The sequence below is a fragment of the Nothoprocta perdicaria genome, unplaced genomic scaffold (assembly GCF_003342845.1).
Source record: "Nothoprocta perdicaria isolate Ctin4 unplaced genomic scaffold, notPer1 scaffold_20, whole genome shotgun sequence".
Classification (NCBI taxonomy): Eukaryota; Metazoa; Chordata; class Aves; order Tinamiformes; family Tinamidae; genus Nothoprocta; species Nothoprocta perdicaria.
Window position 1 is genome coordinate 5,333,160 of NW_020455205.1, and position 18,076 is coordinate 5,351,235.

Below are 18,076 nucleotides of genomic sequence, written 5' to 3' on the forward strand. Positions count from 1 at the left end.
GGGGCCGGGGCCGCGGCGCGGGGCTCCGGCGGGCGCTGCGCGGGGCGGCCGGCGCTCAGCCCTGCCCTGCCCTTCCCCCTGCCTCCCTCCCTCCTCCCCCGCGCTGCTTTTCCCACCAGAACTTGTCGCGGAGCGCGGGGCAGCCCGTGGCCGGGGGCAGCGCTGCTGCCGCGCGGTGCCCAGGTGTCCTCTCTGCCACAGCTGTGCGCGATCCCCCGCTGGCCTCGCTGCCCGGGCGGCGTTCGGGCGCGAGTCGCCTTGCTCAGGGAGCAGCGGGGTGAAGTTGCAGTGGTCCAGTCCAGTCGCTTGCAGTGGGGACACGCGTGGTGTGGCGTGGTGTGGTGGGCAGATCTCCTGCCTTTCCTCCCGGCCTGCGAGGTCTCAGGCGCTGCATGCAACCAAACTGGGGCAGCAGGAGCAACAGCCAGAACCCAGAGCGGAGCAGAGCACAAGTATTGCAGATGTTTTATTGCTAAGCTTATTATGGCATGTGCAAACAGCCACCAGTCCCGGGCTGTTCTTGGCAAATTAGTGTGATAAGTCTTACAAAGATGGGATTTAGCGCTCAGTCTTAAGGAGATCAAGAGAACATGCCTCTGAATGGGGTGTGCTGGTATCACAAGCAGCTTTAAGGAGTAATCTGATTTAGGAGTTGATCAAACTTGTCTTGAAATCCAGCCTTAAATAAAGCATAAACCTGTGGGCCTGGCACCTTAATCTGTATCTCCTTGCTGTGCCTCGTGGCTATATGAGAGTATTTCTTATTTTTCAGTGAAAGATTCACATGGTTGAGGAGAATGGTGAGATGAGGTGGATCATGGAGTGATGAAGGGACTTCTGGGGACCATCTAGTGCAGCCCCCTGCACAAGCAGAGCGAAGCTTGGTACAGAGCTGGGTGACTCTCTTGCCCCTCCGTTCGCTTTCAGTGAGTGCCGATTTGCTTCCGTGAGAAGTATGTAGTGGTCTAGTATTGGGGATGCATGAATGTGGGGGCTGAATCTTGTTTGAGGCTTTTTTTTTTCTCTCAGTAAAAGCGGGATTTAAGTGAAATTGTAAAATTTGGAGATCAAATGTAGAGAAAAGATCATGTTGGGCATACTCTTGCTGACCGCGATTAAAGAGCTCTATTATTATTATCTTTTCCAAAATTAATGGGGTCAAAAGAGCAATTTGACATTCTGCTGGACACAAGTAATGTATAACTTGCTGAAAATCAGTAGTTCTAGATAATTGATGGTATTTGTTTTGATCATTAACAAATAATCCTGAACTAACTACTGGATTGATCATTTACAAGTAATCCAGAACTAACAATAGGAAACTACTGTTGGGGGGTAAAAAAGATGGCTATTAAATAGCTCATGATGCAACCTTGTTTTCCTAAAGTACAAAGTAATTACACATCACCCTCCTGCCTATCTTTCCCTCCCCCCTACTCTAAACCTGTATCAGCTGGCTGAATGGTAATCAATGACTATGCAGTTTGGGGGATAAAGTGTCTGCTCATATATAATCCATGGGGTTCTGTGTCTTGATCAGACTTTGCTGGACAGCCAGGAGGAGATACTGGGCAGAAAAAGCAGTGTAATTGAAACTACTTTTGCCTTACTAAATTTGGTCTTTTTCCACAGGGCAAAAAAATCATAGGCAATCAAAAGCTTTTTCTGTTTCTGTTCAAATATGAAGCTTGTTTCAACAACATGAAGGGTTTTTTATTGTTAAACAAAAAGGAAGTAACTCCAATAACAGCAGTTAACTTTCATGTTAAATGGGACACAATTGCAAACAAAGATATGAGCAAACGTTTATGGCTGAATTGGCTTTTTTTAATCTCATACAAAACCTGCTGTTTACACCTGACTCTTAAATTGAATTAAATAACGCACTCTTGATTTGTGCAAGTAGATGAGAATTGATTCCTATGCTTTTCTACTTAATGTACCGAGGCAATATCTAGATAAAGCATATATGAAATCACCTTCCGAAATCAATCTTGCCAAACTTTCTTGAGCCCAACCATAGAGGCAGGGTGAGCAGTTTCTGCTCTGTACCGTGATGCATCCTGTCCTACTGCTGTCCCGGGTCTCTTGTTGCTACTATCCTGATGTGAAGTCAAGGCATGTAGTGCTTGGGAATGTCACATAATTCACTGCCACACCAACACCTGGCGCGCGCTGAAATGCTGCTCTAATAGAGATACGTTGGTATCTCTGGTGCTAAAGAAACAAAACAAAACGTGGCCTCCTTTGTCCAAGAGATTGTGCCAGCATCTTCACAAACCAGGAAAGCAGGCACCAGTAGAGTCTCTGCAGATGGGGAAGATCAGGAGAATTGTCACCTTTCAGTCAAAGGGAAGAAGTGGGTATGACTGATGTTCACTGATGTTGCTATTTTGCTGAAGAGCTTTGGCTTCAACAAACTTTCTGGCTTCTTTACTCTTATACGCTGGAGGAATTAAACTTTGTTATTACATCATCTCATCTGTAGTAAGGGAGGCCTCTCTCAAACATTGGGGGAAAAAATAATCAGGAAAAAAAGCCTAAGTTTAATTCCTCCAGCATATAAGAGTAAAGAAACCAGAGAGTTTGCTCCAGCAGTGGATCCTAGATTAGGCACCATACAATGCTTATTAGTTGATTTAAATAGAAAAAAAAGGTGAATGTAATTGATCATCTGTACCTTCATGAGTTTTTAAAAATTCAAATCCAGTGTCCCTTGTGTTTTTCTTGTTCATGGTCAATGGAGACAATGGGGAAATATAAGGAAAATTTAGTGTAAAAATACTTGAGAGCATACTGAGTATTGCAGGTAGTATTTGGAAGTGCCGATTCAAATAGACTCGCATTAATGCATGTCCTAGACTAGCGTGCTGCGGAACCTGACCACGTTGGCGGCAAGCGCCTGGGTGCTGCTGCCTGCAGCCCCACGTGTTAGCACAGCATTCTAGTTGGCATCAGAGGCACCTCTGAACCGAGCCTTGGTCACTACCATTTTCCCAACAGGTTTAGAGTATTTAAGTCTTTAGTAAAATGTTTTTAGATGGTGGATTTTCTTTCATTTGCTTTGGTTTCCATCTAATTACATTGTAGCTGTAATTAAAAAGACATTCTGTAATGCACATAAACTAAAGACAGACATAAATGCGTTATAGAGTTGTGTCAATTTTTGGTGACCATTAGGTAAATGTAGTAATACAAAATCCTATTAGCCTCTAAGATCACATTTGATTTTTAGTTCTTCAAAAAATCCCTCCAAAGTGACAGCAGTTACTTAAATGGCTATTCAGATCATCTAAATCAAACCATTTGATTGTGTTTTGGTTTTCCTTTTCTGTTCAACTTAATATTCCTTTTCCTTTTCTGTTCAACAAAATACTGGAGACCTGGGAGAAATTGCTGGAATATTTAGAGACTGACACTTATGTTTGGAATTGTTTAGCAATTTATCTAGGCTTCATTAAATACACAAGCAATTGGCATCTGAAAAACTCATTAGCTTTGATGATAGGAAACTTTTCATGGTGTCACGAAGCTATACAAAGCTAAGACTTTTGTATAAAGAAGAAAAAAGCTCCCAACGCCAGAGCACAGGCAGTCACAAAAGACAAGCGCTCGATTGTGAACCAAGTGCAGACTGGACTGGGAGCCCCCGGCCCTGACGGGGGTGCGGGCAGAGCTGCGCTGAGCACATCGGGTCCCCAGGCTGCTCTCAGCTCACCCCGAAAACATCTCTACTAGAGTTACCCGATTTCATCATTTTTTGACTGCTATTGATGGGATTTCCGTCTATTAAGAACAAGATGATTTAACCGAGGAACTTCTTTGGGAGAGAGTGGAGGCTTCTGCACAGGCAAGTGGGTGGAGGGATCCAGTAGCAGAAAGCAGGAAGGATTTGATAGTGTTTTTAAGTCCCAATATTCCCTCTTGCCCTTTCTTTGCCAATAAAATACGTGCAAGTTTAGACAACAACTATCTAAGTATACATATGCTAAAGAAAAAAAACTTTACATGCAAAGTTTGGGGATAATTCTGATAAATAGAAATATTGAATAGGATGAAGGTTTTTGGTGAATAAAATTTAAATTGGTAAATTAGCTGTCGGAAGCCTTTTTTTTTTTGTGGCTGCTTAAGATGATTAAATGCAGAATGGACTGAAATTATCTACTGTTTCTCTTCACAGGCTTAAGAGCTATGGCTTCCTTCAGCAACCTGACTATTGGTATTGCTGTTGCCAGTTTTGCTGTATTTCAGGTCCTGTTCCATGTTATAAGTTCTTGGGTATCGACGCGAATAACTCCTGCTTTTAACAAGCTCAGCCAAAAAAGGAAGATTGAATGGAATTCAAGGTAAAGTGTTCAAAATAAGCTAGAAATAATGAAGTACCAGAAAGTGTATGTGTGTATATATCTATATAGAGCTGCATAGAGATTAAGTGAAACATATGAACTCTGTAGCCTATTATAGCTTTAAAATATTTTTCATGTTCTGAGCTTGAAGAATTGTCCTGTATTCACTGCACTCAAAATGCATTAGTCATCTCTCTGTGCCTGCTGTGCTGTTTAAAGGCAATACAGGTGGCCCATCTTAAAACTGTTTCCATTGTTTTCGGCAGCATTAGTAACAGAAATAATTTTCTCCTTCCATTTGGCAGATGTCCACTTGCAGTGGTTTTTTTTTAGATGCTATTGTCTTAATTGCAGTTCAGTTTCTGAACATTTATCTATTTACCTGAGCATCTTTTTAGGATGCTGGTTCATGGCATTGGTGCAGTGGCTTTAGTTCCTTGTTACAATCAACAACAAAGGCAGAAAGGGAAACTAAATTAAACTTCTGTTGTGTTGGAGAAGGACTTTTGTCTCTAAGCCACGTCAAGTGACCCCTTGAATTATGTAATAGGGTTTCTGAGGACATATCCCATGCTTGTTTGCACTGTGCTAAGCTGTAATGCTTTGCATAATAACATATGAATTGTTTCACAGATCGTAAGCCTGCTAGAATTAAGCTTCTCTGGGCTGTGTTGTAAGGTGTTTAACTAATCAAGTTAATAAACAAAGCAGCTCTGCCTGTGCCCCTTGTTACTTTTTTCTCGAGCTATCCCGGGAGTTGAGAGCTGCGTGCAGATGTGAGTACATATGCGAGTGCCAGGCCAGGGCTGCATTCTGTGCTGAAATTAGAAAGCGTGACACAGAGCACGGCGCAGCAGCCGCGTGCCTGCGCTGCACCTTTCTGTGCAGGGCGTCCTGCCCGAGGCGACAGGAAGGCAACCTGTGCTACTGTGTCCACAACAGGCTCGCACTGCTGCCCAGAAACAAGGTTATGCCCCGAAAGCATCACCAAAAGCAACTGCTGCGTCATGCCAATGTGTTTGTATAGGCAGAGCTATGTTCTGCAGACAGCAGTGCTGGTTGAGGGGGTCACTATCTCTAGCCAAAATGCACTGGGTTAGCGTGCGTGTTTTAAAACACTTTGCTGTGTTGTCACTGCTGCGTCGTCTAATATTGAACTGGCGTGGGGAGTGCTCACACAAATGGTTCTCTTGGCAGACCCGAAGGAAACTGGCACCGAGTATGGTTCTGCATTTTTATCAGCTCAGCCGGGGCTGGGAGAGGGCATCAGTCCATAGACCGAGTAGGAAAGCAGTATTGAAAATATATTGTTACAGTTCGGAGCATTTTGTAAATCAGTCTTTTTTGCCACAGCTCTGGATTGTGTTCTTTTTATGTCAGGGTGTTCTTTCTAATCTTCCAAGAATTATGAACCAATAAAGTAACTGCTTCTGGAATCGTAAGTTTACAAACTGTCAAACTGAGTTAAAAATTACACTTTCTCCCAGGTGTACTTAGCTCTTCAATTTGCTGTGCTAAGTTCCTGCTGCTGCTTCTGCAGTACATGTCTTTGTGCTACTCAGCTGTTGCAAAAAATCTCTTTTATAGTAGAGGAGTAGGTGTGCAACTTATTAGTGCAACTTTTTTTATTTGCAGTTTAGGGAGGAGTTAAATAATGCAGGCTGTGCCAATTATTTTGTGGAAATGATAGTTTGCCCTAAATTTCATGTTGAAATGGAGTATATTGTACTATTTCTCCTCCTCTGTCTCCTTTTCTGTAGAAAAACTTGAAAGTCCATAAGGGTTTTTTCTTCTTTTCCTTCTTGTGCTATGTTTGTATACAGCTTACATTCCTGAGTAGTAAAGTTTGCATAAACAGCTGCTCCTGAGAGAAGCTGTGACTCCAAATGAATGAATTGTGTTTTAGGATTAAAATTTTACTTCTTTCAACATCATCCTCTTCTAAAATCTGTAAATCCCAAGTGTTTCTCAAACACTAATCTTGCACATCATGCTGTGCTTGAAGTTCCTAGTCTTCTGTAATTCCTTGTTGCTAAGAGCTGATGAACTATTGATTATCATCAAAATTCTGATAGCCGAATTGTTTTACTTAGGGAAAAATAATTAGCCTATGTAATAATGGTTGGTGAATGTTCTTATCCAGCATTGTATGTGTAACTGTTCATATTCTATCGATCTCCATCTTTTGTTTTTCTTATTTCTCTCCTCTCTCCCTCACTGATTCCAACCATCTCTTCCTCTGCAAGGTCCTCCTTAAGCAAGAGGCTTAAAATGTTTTCTTTAAATCCTGCCAGTAGCCGTTTGAGTCCTGAGGGTGACTTAGGCACACATAAAATACTAGTAATTTCCAAATAGATGCATTGAATATGTACAAAGACTGCCTTGGTAACTAACCACATCTATACATTTGTTTGTATATAGATAATGTTTAACTATATGATACGCTCACGAGCGTGTAATTTACTGTATTGTGCTTAATGTTTCAAACACAAGAACTGCAAAAGTATTTTGACATGTGATTTCCCTTCTTGTTAGTCAGACCTAAAAAGTGGCAAAACAGTTGGCCGGTGCACAGCACTGCACAGAGTTTAGGGCTGTGTGAAATGCACGCCTGGGTGCACAAACAAACTTGCTGCTACGGTACATGAAGGCCAGCACAGAGATAAAATAAAAGATATATTTTCAAGTTTTCCAGTAAACAGGACAATGCAGTAATCATTTGAAGATTTATATATCATATTGTCAGTAAGGATTCATTACCATAGGAGATAATTAGGAAAAATTATAGATCTCAACTTTACTTTCAAACTTTACTTCCTTCCCATCTGTATTCAGTCAGTCATATGAGCACTTGGATGTAGTGTAAGGAAGAGGTGATTGTCTGCTGCAAGGGCAGAAGGATGCAGCTGAGAATTTCTTTGGTTCCTTCTTCCATAGGTATAATATATAATACCCTGAGTTCCAGTATGTATTTGTGACTCTGGTCTATTTTTCAGGACAGTGTCCACATTCCATGCCTTGGTGGTTGGTGGTTTTTGTCTGTATATTTTGTTGTACGACGAAGCTGTTAATGCCGACCATCTCTGGTAAGATATGTTGCGTGTGTGTTTTGTTTATATAATAACATAATTGGGAATGAAAATAAATGTTAATTACTGAATTAATTGCTTAATTTCTCTTTGGAATACAAACTGTCCATTTTTAAGTTCGTACATTTAATAATGAAAAAATATTTTGTCAATATTAATGCCTACATTATGTCTCTGTGAAGTGGAATGCTTATAGTACAATTGATCTGAAATAGCATATTGAATTACTAACACGGAGAACTGAAAATACAACCTAAGTGGGTAAAGTGAAACTGTGCTATCTACTATAGTCTTTATATATATATAAAAAAAACCTATGTACATGTGAAATATACATGTATAAAATGATAAATGAAATGAGGTTATTTATATTTCAGTCTCTCCAAAAATTCTATTAATCAATTTTTTAAAGCTGTCTTCTGAAAAGTAGGAATGTTTGAAAAAAGGTTTCTAAAAGCTTCTTGAATTAACCAAAATATTGCATATTTAGTGTAATCATTTCTTGATATCTAATTATGTTATTTTGATTCAGTTCCCCAGCTCTTTTTCCTTATGTGTGGAAGATGTCACTTATTTTAGTTAATTATAAATTGGTGTTTGTATTTTGAAGTTTTACTCATCCTCTGAGTCTCCCTTTCTGCAGGGAAGAAGTTGTATTTTTATTCTAAAGGGTAATTAAGTACTTTTAAGTCTCATTTCATGTTTCTGTCATGAGTTGTTTTCAAAGGACCTTGCTGTTGAGCCAGTATAAATCTGCAGAAATGTAACAGTTGATACTGTTTCTGCCTTTTTAAAATTTTTTGATGCTGTCAATTAATGACAATGCGGTGTGAACTGGATGGATTTGGGTGCTTGAAGCTTGGAATTATGATTGCAGACTGACTTCTTATTCCACTGACTTATTATGTGATTTTAATATAACATTAATAGTAACATCAACTTCTGCCGCATTAGCCTCTTATGTAGTGATACATGATCAAAATGTCAGCTTTCTGGCTTTCTTTTCTCCATTTTATTTTAGTATCTTTGAGAGAACAAATACAGTTGTCTGCATGTCTGAGGAGATCTGTTAACCATGCTGAACAGCAGCAGTTTATTTTAAATTTGTATGTGTGTTTGCATGTGTGTGTTGTGGTAAGATACACGAGATAAAATCTTGTATCTTGGTTTGTTTGAGTAGACTTTGTTCTAAATAGTACAAAAGAAGTAACAAATGGCAGAAATAAAACCCATTTGGTGAAGTTAAATTAATCGTGCCTTAACTTGAGTTAAATTTTCTTGTTTTCTTTCCGGGGTGGGGAGGTTATTTCATAGTGTGGAAATCAGATAAACTGGAAAAATTGTTTTTTTTTTACTTTTTTTCCCCTTAGGTTTGAATAAGGTTATGTTAGGTAACTTTTTATACACAAGATTGGATACTTGCTAAAGAAGCCTTAGCATTCTAATATTATGTAAAAGCATTGAATTTTAAAACAGAAAATCTGCCTGCCCTTGGGAGGCAGATTATATTGGTGCTTCTGCTCTTATAAATAGTTTTCTTTTCTCGGATACCTTTAGGATAATTGTCACCTGTGGCTTTATTTTTATAGAGGTAGAATAATATATTTTTTTTAAATACATACTTAGAAGTCTGGTAGTGGAAGGATATCTGATCTGTGTTTTTTAAATCAAAACTTCAGGTTCATTTTATGGAAGTATTTATCTAAATTATTTCTCAGGCAAAAGCCGAGTAGTTTCAAGAATTTATCAATTCTAGATTGGAAAATCAATATTTTCAGTTGTTTAATTATATTAAAGTGTGTGGAGCATCCCTTAACCTGTTAAAAACAGTTGCAATAATTTGAATCCATATTGATGCAGGTGGCTGCCTAAGTGCAGCCGCAGGCTGGACGTGTTGCCCGTGACGCTGCAGCGACTTGCGTACAGCCTGCCAGTAGAATAGAAGGTTGCTTTGCCATCCTGCTCTCGTGTTTGACTTTCTGCTCCCAGGAGCAAGCAACAATACCAGAAACATAGGGTGGTTTTCTCAGAAATTGCCTCTGTACTTACTCTTTTTCAAGACTAACTTTTATGTTATTATGTGTGAGCCTATTAACAGTGTGAGAGGCATTTGTGAATTTGACAAATAAGTGACTGGGGATCCTTGCTGAACCCTTGGCCTCTTCTTTCCCCTACAGTGAGAGCATTGCATAGATCCTCCAGTTCTGGAATACTGGGAAGGTTTGGATAGAGACGTTCTTTCACTCTAGCTGTTGTCAGTGTCTTTGGATAGTTGCTGACTAGATGACAATGTCCAAATTGGTTCTTTCTTGGAGTGTGTTTGTAGGGTGTTTTTGTTTGCTTTAGCATAGGATAATCTCAAATTTTGAGCCTCCTGGTACCTCAGCCTAATTGCTAGATATATGCATGGATGTGAAGCTGGAAAGCAGGATGCTGATACCGTAGCTCTCAAGAGGATCCAGACTCGCAGTAAGGGCAGGATAGGGAGAAGATGTGCTCTTTCTGCTGCTGTCAGGCTGTGCCTGAAACTAGATACAACTGGTCCTAACAAAAAATAATAGAGAATGGGGCATTGATAATTCAGAGGGAGACATCTGCCTTACGTGTGTGCACCTTTTTTGATAGTCTAAGGTTTCCTGTAACACTTTTTTTTTTCTGTGCTCAATTCAGACTGAGATAACATAGACTATGTAGTAATTGTTTTTGAGGTGGGTCAGAAAACATGATAGAAAAATGTGGAGGTGGTAGAGATTAGATAGGGAGAAGTGAGTGAGTGAAGTTGTGACTTCCCCAAAGAATCAGCTTTTTTCATTTAACTGTCCACTGGAGGGTTATTACGCTGTCTTTTTGAAGTGTGATATTCGATCGGTATCTGATTTTTATCTGATATGACTCTACTTGAGAAAAGGCATGGAGAAGGAACACCATGTGGACTTTCATTCATTTTATCTGCCTGGGCATGTTCCTGCATAATTCACATGCTGCACACACCTCCTTGGTAATCAAAGAGAGAGCCCACCGTCCCATCTGTTTATTCAAGGTCCTCCCTGTTTGTCACTCCTGGAACTTGCACCAAAACAAGGCTGCAAGCAGCTGGTTTCAGAAGCCCCATTGTGCTTCTCATTCCATAAGATTGACCAGGAAATCTGGAAAACTGGGATTAATTTGGGATTCTAACAGGAAATCTTCCTGAAGGTGTTGGGAGGTGACAATGGGAAGGGCAGCTGTACATGCTGCTCAGGTTTTTGATTTCCAAGTCTGGAGAGGGTTTGCTCTAGGGTGCTGTTTTCCTGGAAAGACTGAAGGGAAATGATCATTCCCTGTGTCATCCAGATAAGTGCTCTTAAATCTCAATTTTGAGTGCAATCTGGCTGACTCAAACATATGTACATTTGATGCACGACTTGGTTTATATATGTGTGCATGTGTATAAAATAATCTTTATGCAGAGAAGAAGGAGCTGCTTTTCAAACTCCTCAAAGCGTGAATGTGCAGAGGACGGCGGAAGAACAAACAGAAGTTGCTTGTTGTCATGTTTCCCTGTCTTGAGCTGTATTCACAAGTTTGCTGAATACTTGGAACAAAAATGGAAGGGACAGAAGGTGTGAAATTATTCCATTTTCCTGCTAGAAGCTTCCTTGTATGCAAAGAACTGGCAAATAAATTCCTATCATGTGTTCTTCTGCTTATGCCTGTAGATATAATAAGCATCCATCATTTTACGTATATGAAAAGCATCAACTAAGTAAGACGTTTTTCTCTTCCTTAATGAAGTTTTCACAAGGTAGAAGAGTGAGAAGGAAATTGCAGTGTGCCAGGGAGAGAGCTGGGAGACACTGCTTGGTCTGTTGTTCGTTCTTGGTCTGTTCTTCATTCTCTGACTGATGTTTCCAGAGAAACTAGTTCAAGGGATGTGCTGGGTTTCAGTTCTAGTCTCCAACAAGTTTCCTGAAGAGGTAAGTGTCATGAGGCTAGTTAGGAGGTGCCTTCTATCTGATGGAAAATGACCCTGCTTTCCTCACTTAGGAGCTTGTTCACCCAAATACCATCATTTCTTATCAAGGGGCCAACTACTAGGTGACCTGAGGGACATATGATGTTTGATATGTGTGTGTCATTTGCAAATTACAATGCTATAAAGTCTGTAACTGTGCATTTTTGGTATTTTTACAGGGGTGACCCTTCAATAGTGCAACTGAATATTGCTATTACCACAGGCTACCTCATTTCTGGTAATTACTCAATGTGTATACAGTGCACACAACGTATGTGCTTGTGTTGAGTTGCTATGCTGAAAATGTGGTATGTGTATACAGCACAGGTTCTAATGTGGCTTTTAAAATTCCTAATTACTGAGTTGTGATGAAATCACAGAATCCTGCCCGTGGATGTGAAAGATGGGAGTGATATCTCTGCGAGCAGCAAGGAAATGCCCAGTGTGGTTTTAGGATGGTTTGATAAACAACCACAAGCTCCTACCCGTGTTTGTACTTTGGCTAATTTAAGTGCTGGAAGGCGTTAAAGTGGTGCCTTTCACTCACTCCAGGGTATCTGCAACTTCTGGCACTCATATTTATTTCTGCTGACCTCAAAATGCTGGCTGAGGCAGCTTGCTAACTCTCAAAACAAACTGAGGCAAGTGACACCATGAGATTCCTCCCATGCTCATTTTCTAATTTTACTTTAAGTCAAAATTTAGTTTTATGTGTAAAACTAAGAAATATTCAATTATTTTCTTGATAAGGCATTGTATATATTTTTTGTTCTAACTTATTAGCTGAAACTGTCTTGTGAACGTTTCTTACAAAATGTTTTGTAGCTTTCCTTTAATGGCCATGAGCATGTTGACTTGTCAAGGCAAAACTTATTGTGATTCATGCTATTTCCAAGGAAAACCCCTCATGTTAGGCTGCAGTCTCTGATGAGAAATCGAGCCATGTATTGGATTCTGTCAGAGGAGATTTTGTGCCCTGGTGGGTTGGGTAAGGCGGTGATGAGGGTGCCCACTTAGGATGCAGGTTGGATTAAGTCTCCAGTTTATCTCTTGGAGGAACTTCATCTGCCTTGTTTAAATTCATTGGTATCTCTTTCGGAATAATTATGCATTAGCTTTTCACTATGAGTTAATGAGTACCTTTGAATAGAGACCTGGACTTGGCCACTAATTTGTTCTCGCTTCCTTATATAGTTAATGTTTAATTATTTATAAGAAGCAGAGCAGCTCTAGCAGATGATGGAGAGTCCTGCCTGAGGATAGATAATTTTTATAAAAGGAATGAGGACCCACACTGGAGATACAAAAGGCTGAGGGGAAAGTCTTTGATTCAGAACTTTTTTTTGCCTGTATTCCAAGGCAATGTATCAAGTACTTATTTATCTGGAATTTCCTTTTCCAGTAAAGAACAGAGAACCTCCTGAAATCTCAAACCATTAAGAGGGCAAGACGGAACTTTAATGTCAGTGCTTGCAATACAGTGTTAATTCATGTCCGCTCTACCACTTTGCAGTAATTACAGAGTTCTGATTAAATAAACCAAAGTTACTTTTCATTGCAAGTGCCTCTTTCAAAATTATTTTTGGTAAATGACCATTTAGCAAAATGCTGCTAAAACACTACTTTCTTCACAAGCCTTATAGTAGATCACAAAGGTTTCTTGCTTCACAAGTCTTCCAGTAGATCCCTGTCTCTTGCACATGATTATTGGCCATGCTCTCTGCCCTGTGGGAAGTGTAGTTTTCTGAAATTTGTGGGCTCATAAGCACAAGGTGCTACTATGAGATTCTGAATCTCCTTTTTTTCTTTCCAAAATATTTCAGCTAAAGCTATTGTCCCTGTACTCTCCTTAATGTGCAAAACAATTTATGGCAATGGTTGGAAGAATACTGTTGCTTAATGCTTTGTCAGAGCCCTTACTGCAGAAAAGAAAGTCTTCAGGATAAATCCTCAAAGATGATTAATTCAGGAGGCTATTACTGGAACCCTGTGTTAGTGTCTACAACTCTTAAAAACTTGAGGATGGTAATCTTTATATGGTGTATTACCATGATATTTTTTAATATTTATAGAATATATATTACCATTAAAACTTAAATGGTAACATATTGGTATTTCTTTTCTCTTGTAGATTTGTTGCTTATTATTTACTACTGGAAAGCTATTGGTGACAAATATTTTGTAATACATCACTTGGCAGCTCTGTATGCTTACTCATTTGTACTGGTGAGTTCAGAGAAATGCTTTATAGATCTCATTTGATTAATGTTTACAAATTCTTTGCTGCTTGGTGTGTTACCTTTTCTGAAATGCCTGTTTATATTTTCGGTCATTATTACTTTCCAGATATATTTAACAGTCACCTGTGCTAAACACGTGCCCTTCCTGTCTTACAGGCCTTCAATGAAAAAAAAAGCCTAACCTGTTTATCTGTTAAAACTGGAACTCTTTTCATTAGAGGCATTTGAGAGAGAGGGGCCTATGTGGTTATGGGAAAGGGTTTCACAAAAAAACACAATTCCCTGTTCCTTCTGGAGAAATCAGAAGGAAACAGTTTCAGTTGCTTCAGTTGCTTATTTCTTTATTTGCAAGGAATTTCCATAGGTCAACAATCTCTTAAGTCTGGTGCAGGTTTTAATCAACTGGGTGTGGGTTTTTTTCCTTTTTTAATTTTTTTTTTAATTCTTTTTTTAAAGAAAACTAAGGATTCTGTTGTGGCAACAGTGTAATATAAAATAAATGTTTCATACTTCATGTCACTCGGACACTGTTTAGAGAACGCTATTACTTTGGGAGAGAGAATTCTGAAGGATTCTGAAACAAATTCCACTTTATTTGATGCTACAAGTTATTGGAACAGCTGGTAGATGGTGCCTGTTAATATTTAATATTAGTATGCTAATTTGAATAATGTACAACACTATGTGGTTCCTCATACAAAGGTTAAAGGGACCTTATCAACTATTTAGTATAGGCTAACTTCAAGTCTTTTTATATCTATTTTTATATTTATTACTCTGCTGCTCCTAGGTGGAATTTCTTCAGAAAGAAATCCCACTAACCTCTAAACTTATTTAAAAAGGTGTCTCCATGTCACTCTCATGGGCTTATCTTTAGAGAAATTTATTGATGTTTCTTGTTTCAAAGGTGTTTTTGAAGATGCCAAATAATTTGATTAAGCACACAGATTCTGCCTGATGTAGTGCTAAGTCTGATGTAAAATGCCTTAAATGTTAGCTATTGATAAACGCCTTAAGGGGAAAAGAGTGTGCTGTGGGTTGCTCAGGAGAACTGCTGAATATTTTTGAATATTTTTCTCTCTGCGTTTGTCAACTGCTGCTTATCCAGCCATTTACCCAGCCATGATATAATGGATCTTATTTCCGATGTGTAGCACAACCAAAAGATGGACATGGACAATATTCCGTGTTTTTGTCGCTTGCAGAAAAGGGTTCAGTTACAGTGCCTGTCAGGGTAAAATGCTACACACCAGCAGACAATAGCCGAGCTCTTCTTCCACAGTATGTGGCAAGGACTGAAACAGAATTGATGGAAAGGGTTTCCCCTGCGGTGGGAATGAGAAAAGAATTTGAGAGCTTTTATGTGCCCTTTCTGCTGACAATTAAGAGCCCTTGATCTTCACTTAAGCAAGCTACATTCCCTACAGAAATGTAAGAGCTTTTTCCCTTTAGTTTACAGTGATTTCCCCTTCAGTGTAGTTAAACATGAGAAATTTAAAATGTTTATAATCCTCTTAATGATAACTTAATCATTATAATTAGAGCCTACTACTGTTTGTGCCAGTCACTTCTAACTAGCGTTGCCACTCAACTATAAATATTTTAAAGATTTATTTAAAATGGTATAAGACTCTATCACTTCAAGATAATGGAGATTTGTATTTCTTTGTAATAAACCTTATTTTGACATTGTAAGGAAGGTCATTGTGACTAAGAAATTTGCTCACTATCAGTTTTAGTGAGTAATTTGAGACGCCCATTCTGTGCAGCTTGAAGGCTGTTTAGCCGCTGGCTGCTGAGCTTTGTGCGTGTCTCCTCTCTCGTTCGCCAGAGCCGGGGCCTGCTCGCTTACTTTGGGAACTTCCGCCTGCTCGCAGAGTTCTCCACTCCTTTTGTGAACCAGCGGTAAGTGGTGCTTCTCACTGAATTTTTACCTAATTCTTTTTTCTTTAAATCTGGGTTACTGTTTGTTTCACTTAGGAAGTTTTGTGTTGCTGAACATTAGCTGAAAGTGAATTAATATATGTTTAGCTAAAGATTACTGGACAACTACTCTGAAAGCTTTTGGCTGCCACAGTGACAAGGTAGCTGTAGCTGATGTATTTCTCACAAACTCCTCATGTGAAATGATACGAAATGGCAGCCTGTGCTGTGGCCATGTGTCCCTGAATACCCCCACTTACTGCTTTCTCACGAAAACAGAAATTTATCTGTAGGCAATGGAATCCCTTGCGCTGAGAGATGTCATCTCATTAGTGCATAAATCTTTCTTTTTCTCATTAAATGTGAAGAGAACCAGATACTTAAGAGAGTCATGTAAACTGTTGATAATGATTTATGTTATATCTCTTGCTTGCATTAATATAATCAAAAGAGCTATTATTAAAATGATATTCTAATCTCAGAAATGTTTTCTTTGCATTTCCTTTTTGTCATCAGGGGTATCTAACTGGACAATGTATGTCAAGCATTATGTTAATGGCAACCTTTATGGGATAATTATGGACAGTGATGGGAAAAACGTTCATGTTCAGTGAGATTTACTGGCTTTTATCTGTTGGAATGTGGTGAGAGGCAGATCACTGAGCAGATATTTAGAAGCCTTTTTCCTGGCAGATCACAGTACTAAGAACTCTTTATATTACCTGTGGAATCTGCACAGTAAATATCAAGTAAAATAGAGGTGCTCATTGTAAGTCTTAGCAAATGTATGAGGATTCTTCCTTTCTTGTCTGGCTGTGAAATTCTGGCTTAGTTCTAGCTAACAGAACCAGTCAGAAAACCACAGAGCTGGGAATGACAGTACAACTCTCTCTAGGATACCCCATGCAAATACAGCATGCTACCTACAGAGCTCCTAGCTCAGAATTTGTACTTATATATGTTTTTTTTCAGTTATTCATTGTTGTAAACTATCGTGAGAAATGATATAAACTTTGAATTATAACATAGCACATGTCAAAGTGACCGAAATGCCTGCTTGTTGTGTACTGATTACAGTTCAGCTCAGGATTTTCTGCATGTTATTCCTGCACTGTACTGGATATCACACAGTGCTTCATTGTAACTGAGCAGAAGGTTTTACCATGTAACCCAAGACAAAGGACAGTAGAGAATTTAGAGAAGAGAAGGTTAGAAGTAATTAATAAAAACAAGTAATTTTTAAGCCCCATAAAATAAAATCCTTTTTAATGGAATGACTTTAAGTCCATGTGGCGTTCCTTGACTGCTCTTCTTTTGCAGGTGGTTTTTTGAAGTACTAGGATATCCCAAATCTTCCAAGGCCAACATCATCAATGGTGTGTTGATGACAGTTGTGTTCTTCGTGGTGAGGATTGCAGTCATACCTATGTACTACAGCCATGTATTCTCTGCATTTGGAACAGAGGCTTTTGAGAGGTTAGGATTTGCAGCCCAGAGCGCCTGGATTATCTCAAGCGTTGTTTTGGATGTCATGAACGTGATGTGGATGGTCAAAATCACAAAAGGATGCTACAAAGTTATTTGTCTCATTGGACGGGAGGAGGCCAAAACCCATAAAAATGGGAAATCTGACTAGAAATCACATGCATAAAATGAAACGTGTACTGTGAAAATAGCTTGGGTTCCGTGAAACAGTGCACGCTTCTGCTGCGGAATGCTCCTCTTGAGGAAGCAAGGTGTTACCTCTGCAGTGATCTCGGCCCTGCCCTGGCGCTGCCCCGCGCGGCGCTCGTGGGATGTCACCAACCCAGCAGCAGCAGCAGTGCCAGTTCACGGGCCCAGGGACGTGATCCGAGCACCTGGCCGCTGCCTTGGTTGTTGTCCACCAGTGCGTTCTTAAGTGTTTCACTCAGGTTTCTCACATTCATGTTTTATAAACACGGTGAATATCGACTCTCTCTTCGAAAATGAAACTCCTGATATGGTGCAATTTTCCTGGCATGTTCCTATCTTTTCTTGTAGGAATATTTAGTGTTAACAATCAAGATTTCATTCTTGAAAACTTTTTAATTTTTGCAAGAAAAACAAAAAAAAAATCAGCTTTGATTTTTATGAAGTATTTTACTGCTTTTTGTCATGGTTTTATGCATGCACACTGCTTGGGGAGATTTATATAATAATTTAATCTAAAACACTGTATTATAACACCACAAAATATATTTAAAAAACTGTTAAAATATTACAATTTTGATGGGAAGTACTAACTTCTATTATGTTAGCTTACATAGAATAATGCACCTATGAAATCTCCCTGGCATTCTTTTTTTGTAAGATAGCATGGTAAATGATATGTAGAAATAGCATAATTCTGACTAGAGTGATTTTTATTATTATTTCTAATTTTTTTTTTTTTTTTTTTTTGCTGCTACTACTTTTGAGAAGTATTATAACTCCCCTTTGACTGTTTTCTACTTTGGGACGTTT

General features: G+C 39.2%; 1 protein-coding gene across 7 annotated transcripts in view; it reads left to right on the forward strand.

The window, feature by feature from the left end:
• The window catches only part of TMEM56 (transmembrane protein 56), a 29,408-nt gene extending 11,799 nt beyond the window's left edge, over positions 1-17,609 (forward strand). For 3 of the 7 annotated variants that reach the window (XM_026037943.1, XM_026037944.1, XM_026037945.1), the window contains 6 exons: positions 4,181-4,346; positions 7,343-7,432; positions 11,609-11,667; positions 13,561-13,655; positions 15,501-15,574; positions 16,913-17,609. In XM_026037943.1, the coding sequence (XP_025893728.1) occupies positions 4,181-4,346; positions 7,343-7,432; positions 11,609-11,667; positions 13,561-13,655; positions 15,501-15,574; positions 16,913-17,228 (800 nt within the window). In that variant the 3' untranslated portion in view covers positions 17,229-17,609. Of the gene's footprint in view, positions 1-781; positions 927-4,180; positions 4,347-7,342; positions 7,433-11,608; positions 11,668-13,560; positions 13,656-15,500; positions 15,575-16,912 lie in introns of those variants that run through there. The other 4 variants (XM_026037947.1, XM_026037948.1, XM_026037949.1 and 1 more) reach the window with 3 other exon arrangements.
• The last annotated feature ends 467 nt before the right edge of the window (positions 17,610-18,076 follow it).